General features: G+C 42.8%; 1 protein-coding gene across 1 annotated transcript; it reads right to left on the bottom strand.

The window, feature by feature from the left end:
- Window positions 1-2,436: 2,436 nt before the first annotated feature.
- LOC117741149 (extracellular calcium-sensing receptor-like) lies at window positions 2,437-6,997 on the bottom strand. Its single transcript, XM_034547953.1, has 8 exons — window positions 6,840-6,997; window positions 6,451-6,745; window positions 6,102-6,188; window positions 5,578-5,847; window positions 4,237-4,512; window positions 3,673-3,900; window positions 3,445-3,568; window positions 2,437-3,350 (listed from the first exon to the last, which is right to left on the bottom strand). The coding sequence occupies exons 1-8, from the start codon at window positions 6,947-6,949 to the stop codon at window positions 2,437-2,439; spliced, it is 2,304 nt and encodes a 767-aa protein (XP_034403844.1). The 5' UTR covers window positions 6,950-6,997.
- Between the last annotated feature and the right edge of the window lie 7,449 nt (window positions 6,998-14,446).

The following is a 14,446-nucleotide window of genomic DNA, read 5'->3' as shown; positions in this document are numbered from 1 at the left end:
TGGCTCAGCAAAGCGAGGGAGAACTCTTCTAAGGTGTCCCCTTCTTGTTGTCTTCTGGAAAATAAGGCCTCCTGCAAGGCTACATATGACTCTGAACACCCGTACAACTCCTGTAACGCTGCAATTATTTTATCTGGATCCCCTCGTTCTGCACTAGAGCAAAATTTGATTTCCTCCCGTGCCTCTCCTTCTAAGTGATCAAACAAAAAGAATGCCTAATCGGAGGTAGACAACCTTCGTGTCCTCATACATGCTTTCACCTCCTCACTCCACTCATTCAACCTTATACCTGACCGGCCCTTAAACATAGGGCATTTCCTGTCTTGGGGTACAAACACTAGCCTCTCTGTAACAGGGGCACTAGCATTGACAGGAGCAGTAGGTGGCACAGAAGTAGAAGGAATATTACTAGGGCCAGAGAGGTTGGAAGCCTGTTCCTGGCGTAGCTTCTCATTATCTGCTGTCAACTGGGCAATTAGGGCCCGCAACTCTTGCAGCTCTTCTGCCATAACCACAAATAGATCAATGGGGAGGACTCTACTGAGGTGAATGGGCACAAAAAATAAAGAAAACAAAAAGGTTAGCCGAATACTTTACCAGGACCTGCCACAGACTCACAAGATGCTCAAAGAACCAGCTGCTGTTTTGCCTTTACCAGAAGCTCAATAAAGAAAATACACAATTAAACACCATACAGCAAATAACATGTATGTTAACAAAACAAAGGAAAGAATGGAACATATGTCTCCGCTTTCAAAGAGTAAATCCTGCCAACAACGCCAAATTTGGCAAAATTAGGTTTGTACAGTCTTGCAGACTCGGGAGGCCACTCAGGTTCCTTGTACGTAATTAGACGGAGACGTAGTTCCAGTACAATGCACAATCTTTATTGTAATCACAATGTTCAATAATACTATTAAATACACTTTACTAATAAAAGAGCCGTTAATGAAAAGGAGTGTAGGTGCGGGGACTGACCAGTGGCGAGCGAGGTGGACCAGCGCAGGTGAGGGTCCAGAAAAGAAAAGAAAGCACCCTGATCACACGTGTACACCCACAACACACACACACGTGAGGGTCTGGACCAGGGGTAACCTAAAACACACCACACGAAGGGAGACCCCAACACCCGGAGGCACCACTCCCACCACCTTGGTCTAGCCGCATCTACAAACACAATTAACCCAGGCTCTGGTTTTCCAAACAAAAGGAAAAGCAAACAAAAGACAAATAAGAAAAAAAAGACAACGGAGAAACAAAAGGCAAATAAAAATAAAAAAACAACGGAGAAACAAAAGACATAAGAAACAGACAACAGAGAAATAGGGTAACCTAATATAAAACACACAGTAAAAAGGCTCAAGCTAAAAGAGGTAGTTCCGTAAACAAAAGGCTGATGGCGTCACACACGTGTAAACCATGCAGTATACAAAACACGCTATAGGCAAAACAGCAGCATCCTTCCCGACCCAGCCAACAGTCCCCTATAATCAGGGATGACATCCAATCAAATAGTAATAATTAACCCCTAAATTACAGGATGTAGCACAAGGAAGTCACCTACCTATCAGGCAAGAATTCCCATCTGCTCCAGAAGGAGGCAAGAGGCCATATGATGACGTCACCACCGGCTATATATAAAATCAGGACGAATTACGAACATGTCACCATGAGACTATACAATCAGGAGTTACTCTGAACTCACCAACACCGATCTACAGGTGAATCTCCTGTGCAGGAGGAGGGGAGCCCAAGGGCGTCTATGATTATGGCGCCCTTGATGTCCGGGGGGAACCAAGGGAATCCCAGTCCCCTTTATAGGATGGCTGCCCACCGCGATTGGCTTATAAGAAAAAGGGTGCGCTGAAGCTCAGTGAATAAAGATCCCTTCTGCTACAGTAGGATGTGGCAAAATTTTTCCTGGTGGATTCAGTCTTTAGTGTGGGTTCTTCATAGTCATGTATAAGCCCAGGATGAGGGTTTGGGGCGTTCACCTTTTTGGATTGATGCATGATGGGCTTCGGAACTTTCAATTAGGGATTGGCTTATATCTCAGAAAGATTAAAGATGAATCAAGAGGTAAGGGAGTGAAATACTGGTGCCAGGCCATTTGGAATGAAAGTATGTCATACATTATGTCAACATGACAATAGTATAACGATCCACAGTAAAACTCTTGTTTCTATTAAATCCCAAGAAAGAGTAAATAAACAGAAAATAGACAATCATGATGGTTGACTCAGTTCTTCATGGATAGCTTTATTCCTTTCCATTTCCTTATGCTTTTACCTTCCATGTAGGATGAATAAAGTTATGATGCTATAACAACAGCTACTGTTAATCAGAACCTTTTTTATTTTTATTTGGATCAATTGTGAGCAGATACATCTTAAAGCAATGTAGATTAACAACAGCAGGCCTGTTATAAGTGCTGCTTTATGTCTTGGTGATGCTGCGGCCCATTATTGCTTTCTTTGTGTTCCTCTCTGGTCTTAGCAGGATTATGTAACATTTGGGTCCAAACAGTGCCAACAAGAGACCAAAACTGGAGGCCAGGATGGCAAATACTTCTACTGCATCTGAATATTTTCCTGGAGAGTTGACATAAGCAGGGACAAAGGCCACCCACACAGCACAGAAGATCAGCATGCTGAAAGTGATGAGTTTGGCCTCATTGAAGTTGTCTGGAAGATTCCTTGCTAGAAATGCTAACAGGAAGCTGAGGATAGCCAGGAAGCCAACATAGCTTAGTAACACTGCAAAACCAACAGTAGACCCAACAACACACTCATAAACTATCTTGTCATTGTGGTATTGAGTGTTTTTATGGGGAGCTGGTGAGGCAGAGACAATCCAAGCAGTGCAGATTGCTGCCTGAATAGAAGTCAGAACCAGAACTGTTCCTCTTTGCTGCACAGCACCAAACCACTTCAGACTGGCTCCTCCTCCTGGCTTGGAGGCCTTGAACACAGCCAGAACCACTATGGTTTTTACCAGAATACATGAGACACAAAGCACAAAGCTGATCCCAAATGCTGCATGTCTCAGTTGGCATGTCCACAGACTGGGACGGCCGATAAACAGCAGTGAACACAGAAAACAGGATTTAAGTGACAGCAAGAGCAAGAAACTTAGTTCTGAATTGTTGGCGCGTACCATGGGTGTACTGCGATGATAGGTGAAAATTCCCAGGACAACAGCACAGATAAATGTTCCCAACAATGACGTTGTCGTCAAGCATATACCCAGAGGCTCATGGTAGGAGAGAAACTCTGTTTTCTTAGGAATGCAGTGGTCACGCTGGACATTGGACCAGAAGTCCTCTGGACAACTGGTGCACTCCATGGAGTCTATATGAAAACACGGGAACAGATCATCAAGGACATTGTTTTCTCCCACCTGTAAACACAATAATTTAACATATGGTTTTATAATGATACCTGCCTGTGTCATTGCTGAACTTTCCCTCAGAGCATGGTACACAGTCGAAACAGCAAAAAGGCTGTCCCTTTTTTCTGGCCATGCGGGTACCTGGAGGACAGCTCTCACTGCACACTGACAGGGGTGACTGGAGGGATTGTAAGAGTTGTATCACAGTTATTCTAAACTGTTTGATTTAGTTATTCTGTGTCATATAGTACTCTGATAAAAACAACAATACTAATGTGTAACCTGTTTGGAGTCAAAGTTCCAGAAGATTTTCTCTTCATCAAGTGTGAGTTCTTCACCTTTGGAGGCCAACTTCTTAACAAGCCCCACACTATGAACTTTAGTTCTTCCATCGGGGAGCCACAGCCAGTTCATCACATCATATATTGGTAAGGCATCACCATTTTCATCAAAGGAAACTTGATCACCAAATGATGTGGTGAAGTTGACCTTCTCCAAGTAATGGATCAGCTATACATTGGGTAATTAAAATAGAAAAAGGGTTGACTCAAATACAAATATACTGTGGTTGATTATAAATATTCAGATGTTCTGTGTGATAAATTGTTGCAAGCTTTCAAATATAGTGCAATATAAGCTCTCTAAATGTTATCAATAAAGGACATTTGATCTTGTCTTGTAACTTATTTTATTCCTCTACTCAAAGACAATCAGGAGGGTCAAACTGGCCTACTAATGGCAATCGTAGGTAATGTCTTCTTTCAAGAGAATATATTTCAGTTACACCATAAAATGCAGCATTGATTTTCAAAAACTAAACGGCTTGAGTGTAAACTGATATCACACCTGCCATGGCTTCAGTATTTGCAAAGTGGCACAGCTGTGTCCGCTGAAAGGCCCTCTTCCTGGCTCGCACTGCAGCATGTCATCAAGGGCATATGCTAGAGCATACACCGCCTTGTAGATATTGTACTCAGGCCTGAGATCAGAAACATCCAAGAACTCAGTCCCCAGACTCTCTAGATCTTCCTGTCCAGTGCATACTTCTCCCCCAGCCTCCACCCAACCTGCTGGAGGTGGTGCAAATCTACAATCAAATGTGTATTCCCAAAACTGCATGACCTGAAATGTATTTATAAGAAAGTCTTAACAGAAATGACAATATTATTATTGTAAATACAGATCTGATTGTAAAGTTACAATCTTACCATGCTATGTCCATACGTATTACTACTACTAATTATATGTAGGTCAGGACGTATTCTTAATAGAAAATCCCTGAGCCCTAGTATTTCTCCTCGGCGGATGGCAATACCAAGTGTGCCACTCAAGTATGGCATAAAGCGGGGGGTCTGGAGCACAGCAGCTGCTGACCAGGCTTCACTGGCAATCCACTGAAGGCCTGTCACATTCTCCCTCACCACCTGTGTATTTCATTGACTCTAATTGATTTATTTTCATACAACAAATATAGTCTACTTTGTAGCACTGAATTAGAAAAGAAAACAACACGTTCTCACCCGCACCTCATCAAATACTTGGTCATTGGCCCTAAGCTTCAAACTATGACATTCTTGGTACCCCTCTGGTGTCGGTTTTGGACGTGTAAGGGACAAAGTGTGTTTTCACTCGTAACATGCACAGGCTCCTTTCAAAACAACATTTTCTGTTCACTGGAAGTTAGGTTTAGGCAACAAAACCACTCAGTTAGGTTAGGAAAAGTTTGTGGTTAACGTTAACTTGACTGACACACAACTCACGTGACTACCAAGTGATTAACAACTCACGTGACTACCAAAGGCCCGAGGAGTTACTTGACTAGGGACTCACATGACAAACAAGTGAGTAATACACTACGTTTACACCACATGCGTTCTCAACACATTTGGTGTGAACGTAGTATAAGTCAACGTTTACATTTGGTTTCACATAGTCAGTGGTCTTCTGGGTAAACGTTCTGTATTTGTTTGACCCAGTGGACTATCACTCACTTTATACTACATCAGTTGCTTTGAGCGTCTAATATCGAAGGGGATCGGTTTACATTGACTTGAGTTGAAAGCTTGGTTCATTGCATACAGACGCTAAAGGTTCCCTCCATGCACCATTATCAGGTGAAGAGGGGCCCTGACCAAGTGACAGTATTTGACGAGTTGGGAGTGAGACCAAGTTGAAAAGATAAGATACCTCTTCCATGAGTTGAATCATGTGGATCTGATGCGCAAACACAATGACCACACGAGCTGTCGATCTCTTCATTATTTCCACAATCCTCTTTAGTTCAGCAGGGTTTTCTCCCCAGGGTAAAATCTCTGAGTAAGCTAGACAACCTCCACCAGACTGAGCCAAGTCTGATTGGAAGGTTTGGGAAACATGAAGTCCATAGTCATCGTCACTGACCAGCAGACCAGCCCAAGTCCAGCCAAAGCGTTTAAGAATCTTAATCATAGCACGCACCTTATAGAATAGAGAGCGGGGGGGGGGGGTATTAGTGCAAAGTTTTTAATTATCATTCAGAGGAACCAAAGCCATTCATGTCGCACAATACAATTACAGTTAGTTGATATAATTATACTTTTTCCTAAATCCATGTAGTTTCCTCAACGATGGACACAAATACAGTACTTTAATTTACAAGACAACATTTGCATTTGATCGGCACTTCATCTGAAATATATTAAGCATTTGTTATTTCTAGACATGAGTTTCACCTGAAAAGCATCACTTGGGATCGTTCTGAAGAAGGATGGAAACCTTTGCCTATCACTCAGGCAGGAGCACGTGGCATAATAACTCACCTATAAAGAAACAGAGTATGAATGCAGGTTTTACTTTCATGCAAATTAACAGACACATCCAAACAATTTCACCTACTTAACAATTCCCATTTTTTCAAATCTAAATGAAGAATATCCCTTCCTACTAAATACAGGCTTGTTGGAGAAGCTGGAGCTGAGAATGAATGTATACATCTTGTCCTGTCATTGTACAATTATAAATACATACAAATATGGCACATCAAAAGCTCAGTTACAGCAAGACTGAAGAAGGTAAACTTACAATGGGTAGATTGAATAAACCTAACACATCAGAGGTGGCGATAGAAAATGTTGAGAAGGAATCACCGACAATCCCCAGGACTGGGGGGGTCCCCAAACATTCCTCCTGAAGAAGAAATTGCTCCTCTTGACCACTGGCCAGCAACAATGCAGCACTGAATCCAATTACAAGTGTGGCACAGTTGTCATAAAGACTGTATCCCAGAGTCACATTAGGTAGTAGATTGGGGTTTTTATTGATCTCATCAATGGCAAAGGCCATGGTCATGGCATGCCTGAACCCTGCAGTGTCAAAGCTAATACATTGAATGTCATGGTTAACAACTAAAAAGCAAATAGTTATTTTTAGTCATATACACATGTTGTCTGCTACATGAATGTCAAACTTACCCTTGGCAGCTGAGCTGATTTGGCTCTGAGGTGAATGACAGTTTAGGGAAGACAGAGGTGTAATGGACCTCAAACAGCCCACCCAAAACCACATCACCAGGCTTGTGCATGTCATTAAGATAAAACTTTCTCCTTAATTTACAAGATGAGAAAAGAGAGGAAGACTCTGAGATCAGGTAGACATACAACAACAGAAATGTGACTTGAAATGCCCCCATATTTGCCCTCCTCACTTTCTGAGCTTCATGAATAATTATTTACTTTTATATGCAGGTCTGTTTCATCCCCTTTGGTGGTTTTGGTCACCGTTTCACACCACCCATCAGGGCACAGGCAGTCATGTGGGATGCAGGACAAACTTGTATCAAGTTATCTCTAGAGACATGGAATATCATGATAACATCATTTATGTGATTTATTGTCTGGTTATCGCTTTTATTTTTAATTTCTTTATTGAGTTATTGTGTGCTATTGGACCTCATCTTGAATTTGTTTCGTAACAATATGTTAGTTTTAAGTTTTGATGTGTGGGGAATCTTTACTTACAATAACTGAACTTAAAGGTCTCAACATACATTTCCAGGTGCTGTAATATAGAATACAGTAACCCAGCTCTATTTGAATAATGCAGCGTTATGTCAGAGACAAGTCTCTACATCTTCCGTCGCAAACTAAAAACACATCTTTTTCGACTATACCTTGAATAGGGAAGGTAGCGCCGTTGTAGCACTTTAATAGCACTTAAACTGGCTCTTACTGATAGCACTTTGTAGTTTAACTTCATTGAAGAAATTGTACTTGCTTGATTCTTGTTGTTCTGAGTTTGGACTCATGGTGTAATGCACTTATTGTAAGTCGCTTTGGATAAAAGCATCAGCTAAATGACATGTAATGTAATGTAACAAGGGATGCAGTCTTCTGGCCAGGCTTTAGCTGTACACTGACCAGGGGGGACTGAACAGATTGGTTATCAATGATATTCGCCATTTGTTGATACTATTGAGTTCACTAGGGGTATTATTATTATTCTTCTGATCTTTATTTTTGTACATTGGGCACATTTTAGGGCTATCTCTGAGCGACGAAAAGTCACCAAATTTGGCAAGCTTGTCAGGCTTGGTGAAAATAGACGTATGATAAAGGATTAAAAAAAGTTGCTCCGGGTACGCCCCTCACCCAGAATGTCCAATTGACTTGAAATTTTTCACACATGTGCATCTCCACCTGCTCTACAAAAAAGCCTCTCAAACCAGCTTAGGTCCGCCTACTTAAATTTTCCGCAATTTTGAATTTTGTGAAAAACACATAATTGACCGCCTTTACTACATGCTGGGTCCGAACCATACATACATGATATCAATCAGATCATTGAAGCCAGGGCGTGTGTTGTTTTTCAATGCTCATAGCGTCAACACTATTGGGACTAATCACTCGAAATGTGCAGCATATGTGCACATTGCACCCCTTAACTTGCAAAAAAAATCGTGTGCGATTTGAACACTAGGGGGCGCTACAATAATTCGCTGAAGTTGGCGGAATTTGACAGTTATTTTTTTGTCACTTTTCGCCGTTATACATTTAAGGTTTTCTCCCATCTCTGAAAAAACCTGACTTTTCACCGCTTCTCACTTGTCGTTATGTGGAAATAAAACGCCCCCTTTCTGTGTTTTGTTATGCTACAGATTGTTGCTTTAACTAATCCAATCTTTCCAAAAATAGTCAGGCATGATGCCAATCAAGGCCTGAACACATTTCCAAGAAGAAACATTCGAAATTGTCATAGGAACACCTACTAAAAAAGTTTTAGACAATAATGTCTTGTGCATACATGCAAATCGCTCGTTTAGTGGTGTAGTGGCATATGAAATTGCCTTGAGAGCGAGAGTCGTGTGTTTAAATCCAAGCCAGGATTATTTTTTTCAGCACTTTTTTTTCTACTTTAATTTACATGATGTGGTCTAGACTTCACATAGAGACACATGATGCATGTATATGTTCACATTCTCAAAGCGCCACCTACTGGCCAAAACAAATAAGCCTAAAATGCATCAGATTCACATGAAATGTACACAACATGGTCTACACTTCACGTAGAGACACATGGTGCATGTATTTGTTCACATTCTCAAAGCACCACCTAGTGGCCAAAACAAATAGCCTAAAATGCATCAGATTCACATGTAATTTACACAACGTGGTCTACACTACACATAGAGACACATGATGCATGTATATGTTCGCATTCTCATTGCGCCACCTACTGGCTCAACTGGACTTGCTCGAATCTGCCCCAAACTTGTTGTGCTTGTTACGAGTCACGGCCTGAGGATATCGACAAGCTTATTTTCTTTCACTCATAGTCGAAGCGCCACCTACTGGCGAAAGAAAATCAGTGTTACACGAAAAACGGTAAAACGTACGACCGGCGGCCCTGCCTGTAAATGACTCTGAAATCATTCCATTAATATGTTGACTAGTTCCTGCAGTTCTTCCGGTGAGACCGGAAATAGATGTACCTGTTGCAAAAAGTCTGTGAGTTTTACGGTTTACTGAAGAAAAAGGAGTTCATCTTTGTTTACTCTCATAATCCACTTTACGGACTGCTAAGCTCCTAGCTGGAAGGTAATTTGTGTTTTATTTAGGCTTTAATTACATGTTTAGTGACTTTATTTTAATTAATTTGTGCACTAGTAAGAGCTCATTTCTATTGTATTTGTTCCATAGCTCTTACGGTGATTTCCGGATCTTTATGGAGAAAAGAAAATTTGTGTTCACAAAAAGAGCTCAAAAATAAAGATTTCTGAAACATCAGTACGCTTCACCATTGTTCGGCTGGGGTCAGCTACACTGCGTTCTAGGCCGAGAGTGTCGGCGCCTCCGACTTGCGCGAATGAGCGAGGACCCGTTCATCGCTGCTCGTAGCTTTAATGAGTTATTATTGGAGAAAAATAACTAAAATGAATAAGAAGTTGGATTGAAAATTCCAAAAGATTTTGTCTTCATATACCAAATTGGAAGGAACAAGCAACATGGAGTCCATAGTTATTATCACTGACAAGAAGGACAACCCAAGTCCACCCACAACGTTTTAGAATCTGAATCAGAGCATGTACCTAAGTTGATAGAGAATATTCAGCATTGTCATCTCAATATATGTTCATGAATTATGCGTGTGTTTCATTGGGAAGATGTTTTTTCATGTTTGCTGTAAAACAAACACAGTACTATGTTTGCTAATAGTTTCACCTGAAAAACATCACTTAGGATTGTTCTAAAGGAGGGAAACAATTGACGATCACTCAGACAGGAACATGGGGCAAAATAACTTACCTGAAAAGAGACATACAGTATGTGCACGGGCATATAACAATCAACAATTTGTCAATAGTTGACATGAATGTAATTGTAAAACAGCCCATTGAAAGCATAATACAATTAAACTCACCATGGGCAATCTGAATAAACCTAGCACACTGGAGGAGGCAATAGAAAATATTGAGAAGGAATTACCTACAATCCCTATAACTGGAGGGGTCCCTAAACAGTTCTTCTGAAGCAGAAACTGCTTCTCTTGACCACTGGCCAGCACCAAAGCTGCACAGAATCTAATGACAAGTGCACCACAGGTATCATGAAGACTGTATCCCATCATCGCACATTAGGTAGCAGATTGGAATTTCTGTTGATCTTATCAATAGCAAAGACCATTGTAATGGCATGCCTGAACCCTCGAGTGTCAAAGCTAAAACACAAAATGTCTCTACTAACCACACAAAATATTGTCGAAACGCAAGTATACATCTTATCCACATTACCAAAACATCCTGTAACAACATGTCCTGCTTTTGGTTAATCCCGAGCCGTTTTTTCGCAAAAACTGAAGATTTGCACACCCATAGCTCGTAAAATATGCTTATCACTAAAGCTCTGATTTAGGGATTCCCTGATCTCTTCGGGCTCCATGCCTGTGCACACCAAGTCTGTTCAGTGTCTGTGCTGTGCCCTGCAGCAGCACTGTGTTCTCACCATTCAATGGCATGAAATAGCTGTATTATCATTCCTGAAAAGGAAGTGCAGGAGCCTCTGTACTAAGCGACTTCCAACAAACAGCGCAGGGTTATAAACGTGTTGCTTACTGATTGGTTGGGCACTTGTGTGAAAGGTCACCCATTCACTCCCTGATGGGATCTCATTTTACAAGTTTCTTGGACTCTATATGTGACATATCAGGACTTTTTTCTTCTCCATTCCTCGTGTTGATATCAGTCAAGCAATAAATGATCCCTGCACATGGTTATGATATGTGGTTTTCCTTATATATGCACCAATAACTTGTTGCGTTTGCTACTAATATGATTCATCCTACCAGTATGCTATGATGATTTTAAAATGCTGTTATGAGGTGAGCTTTACATTATATAGGTCACATCCATTTGAACCAGCCACAGAGTTGTGTATCTGTGAACATAGCCAATTCACTGTCATATACTTCCTCAGTCTGGCTAACATGTCCACTAGGTGGTAGTAGCAGCATGAGCAATACAATGACAATATGGTGTACCTGTGTGGATCATTGAGTTTGCACACATGAGCATGCAAGACAAGATACCTCACAAGATGTTTTGTAGTGGCTCAGTTGCTCAGTTTATCCCTTATCAAATCTAAAAAGAGATTTGATTTTGTCTTTGTGGCAATTTGTGTGCATGCATGTAAGTACTTACTTACATAGAAAAATACAATACAATAAGTTGAACATAATACATTTTATCCATCAAATGGAAGAATCCTGAAAGAAAATGTTGGGTTGCCAATAAAAAATAAGTGTAACAGACTGTCTCATGTGTTTTGTATTGGAAAATATATGTCCCTTCGTAGAGAGGAAAAGTAACTGGGCTGGGGGGGGACAAATAAAATAAAGAGTGAAGCCGTGGGCTGAACATCTGATCTCCCGACTCCATTTATTAACCGGTTATAAGCGAACCTGACATACAAACCCAGAACGCTCAGTTACATTGGTGGCAGCAGTGTTTCTTATGCACCGACTACGGACAACTACAAATATTTTACATGTCGGCGACTGTGAGTGTGCCCGTTCTTAGCTTAGCTGTCTCAGTTTAGCTAGCCAGGTTAACTCCGCAGCACTTCATAGAGAAACGCACGTCGCTTGTTCAATTACAAGATGTGGATTGGAGATGAAGACCCGTTAAAGCCCAGCTCAGGGTTCGACAGCTGAAGGTTGCTGTCAGTGGGGAGCAGCGGCGATTATGAAGATGAGTTGGTGAGACTTCAGCCCACCCGCCTCAGCAAGTCGGCTTTTCTAATGTGGGACAGCCTTCCGGACGCAGTGAAGTCGGATTATGCTGCTGTTAAAGAGAGACTCGGTGTGGCATTTGGACAGAGAGAGTTTATGGACCGCTTCAGAGCCAGCCTGCTTGGAGGTTTTTTCTGCCGATGTGATCTGAAGCGTTCCCGGATTATGGGATTGTAGCGCAGCGGGAGGAGAAGTTTCGACGCTTCCGTGCCAGTTTGGATGCTGCTTTCAGATCCAAATGCCTGGACCAGGGCTCCACCCATCTGGAAGATGCTCTGATTATCGCGGAACGGTGCGAAAATGCCAGGGAGGCTCTGCAGAGAGACTGTGGGAGTAACTATACGGCCACCCATGGACTGGGGCACGGTGTGTTGGTGCAGTCAGTGTCAACTGATAATACCCTGCAGAAGGAGGCGTGAAGTGCATTTCCTGCCACAGCAACAGGATCGTCAGGGAAACGGTCAGTAGCTTGTGTCGATGCCCTGACACCAGCTACCCCACTTGAGGGCTCCTTACAGCCGCCGATATCTGAGAATATTACTGAGATGGACAGTGTTGACCACCCTACCTCCTACGTTAGATGGGTGGTTGAAGGCACTGAAGTGTCCATATTAGTAAACTCAGGAGCGACCGTGTCATTGATTAGTGCTTACTTTAATGGACAGATGTTGGATACTTTTGGAACTATAGTGGCGACTTTCTGCTTGGGCCCCACCTGTTGGCAACACACATTCCATGTTCTGCGGGAGTCCACTCAAACTGTCCTACTGGGTCTGGACTTCCTAGCCAAGAATCATGCACTGCTGGAATGGGGACGGGGTGTGCTGCAGTTATGGTCCTGAACCATGTGGTCTCCAGAGGCCAGGGACCAGGCAGACTCACTGTCGGACAGATGTGTGTGCCGCAGGATCGGTGTTCGAATCAGTGCTGCCAAGGGAAGAGAAGTCGCTCATAGAACGGCGGCAGGTATATTCTTTCTGCCAAAGTGACTCTGAGCTGCAGCGGTTGCTAAGCGAGGATCCATAAATTGGGGCGGTGTTGGGTTGGTTGGAGCGAAACACAGTGAGAACGCCTCACAGACACTTGAGGGGGTCCTCCCTCTGCCTCAGGAAACTATGGACTGAGTTCAACCATCTGTCAGTCATTGATGGTTTGTTATGCAGGATTATACTCTCTCCAGCAGGGGAGAGGCACATTCCCATGATCACCTCATCTCTGGTGCTCGAGCTTCTTCAGCTGCATGGGGGTCCAGCTGCTGCACACTTTTCCGCAGAGCGAGGTTGGGAGAAGGCCAGACAGACCTACTATTGGCCTTTCATGTTGAGACATTAGACAGTGGTGTGAGCAGTGCAGAGCCTGCCAAACCCGCAGGGCACCAGTTCCCAGGCAGAGGGCTCCCATGGGAGGGTCCCAGGTTAGTCGTCCTCTACAGCGTGTGGCTGCAGATATCCTCGAGCTGCCTGTAACTTCACGGGGGAACAGATATATATTGGCAGTGGAGGACTATTTCACCAAATTTGTTAACCTGTATCCGCTGCCCAATCAGACTGCTAACACAGTGGCTCGCTGCCTGTTCGATGACTATGTGCTAGTGCATGGGATCCCTGAGGTCCTGCACAGCGACCACGGATGACAATTTGAGGCAGAGGTGATTCAGAGTCTCTGCAAGTTGTTAGGTATCAAAAAGACACGCACTACTGAACAACCCCAAATCATGCGGTATGGTGGAGCGTTATAACCGGACTCTGATTGATCAGCTGGTGAAGATGCTGCTTTCGCATGGAGGTGAATGGGATGATTATGTGAAGCAAGAGGTATTTGCCTACAACACATCCAGACATGCCAGCACACGTTGTACCCCTTTCTTCCTCGATCCAGAATGCTGCAGCTCGTGCACTCACAAAAACTAACAAAAGAGATCACATGACTCCTGTATTAGCTGCTCTGCACTGGCTCCCTGTAAAATCAAGAATCACATTTAAAATTCTTCTCCTCACCTACAAAGCCTTGATTGGTGATGCACCATCATATCTTAAGGAGCTTGTAGTACCATATTGCCCCACTAGAGAGCTGCGCTCACTAAATGCGGGGCTACTTGTGGTTCCTAGAGTCCTAAAAAGTAGGATGGGAGCAAGAGCCTTCAGTTATCAAGCTCCACTTTTATGGAACCAGTTTCCACTTTCAGTCCGGGAGGCAGACACAGTCACCTTATTCAAGAATAGACTTAAGACTTTCCTGTTTGATAGTGCTTATAGTTAGGGCTGAATCAGGTTTGCCCTGGTCGAGCCCCTTGATA

Source organism: Cyclopterus lumpus, chromosome 13, assembly GCF_009769545.1.
Source record: "Cyclopterus lumpus isolate fCycLum1 chromosome 13, fCycLum1.pri, whole genome shotgun sequence".
Lineage (NCBI taxonomy): Eukaryota > Metazoa > Chordata > Actinopteri > Perciformes > Cyclopteridae > Cyclopterus > Cyclopterus lumpus.
The sequence above is the reverse complement of the archived record's forward strand: the minus strand, read 5'-3'. Positions and strand labels throughout refer to the sequence as shown.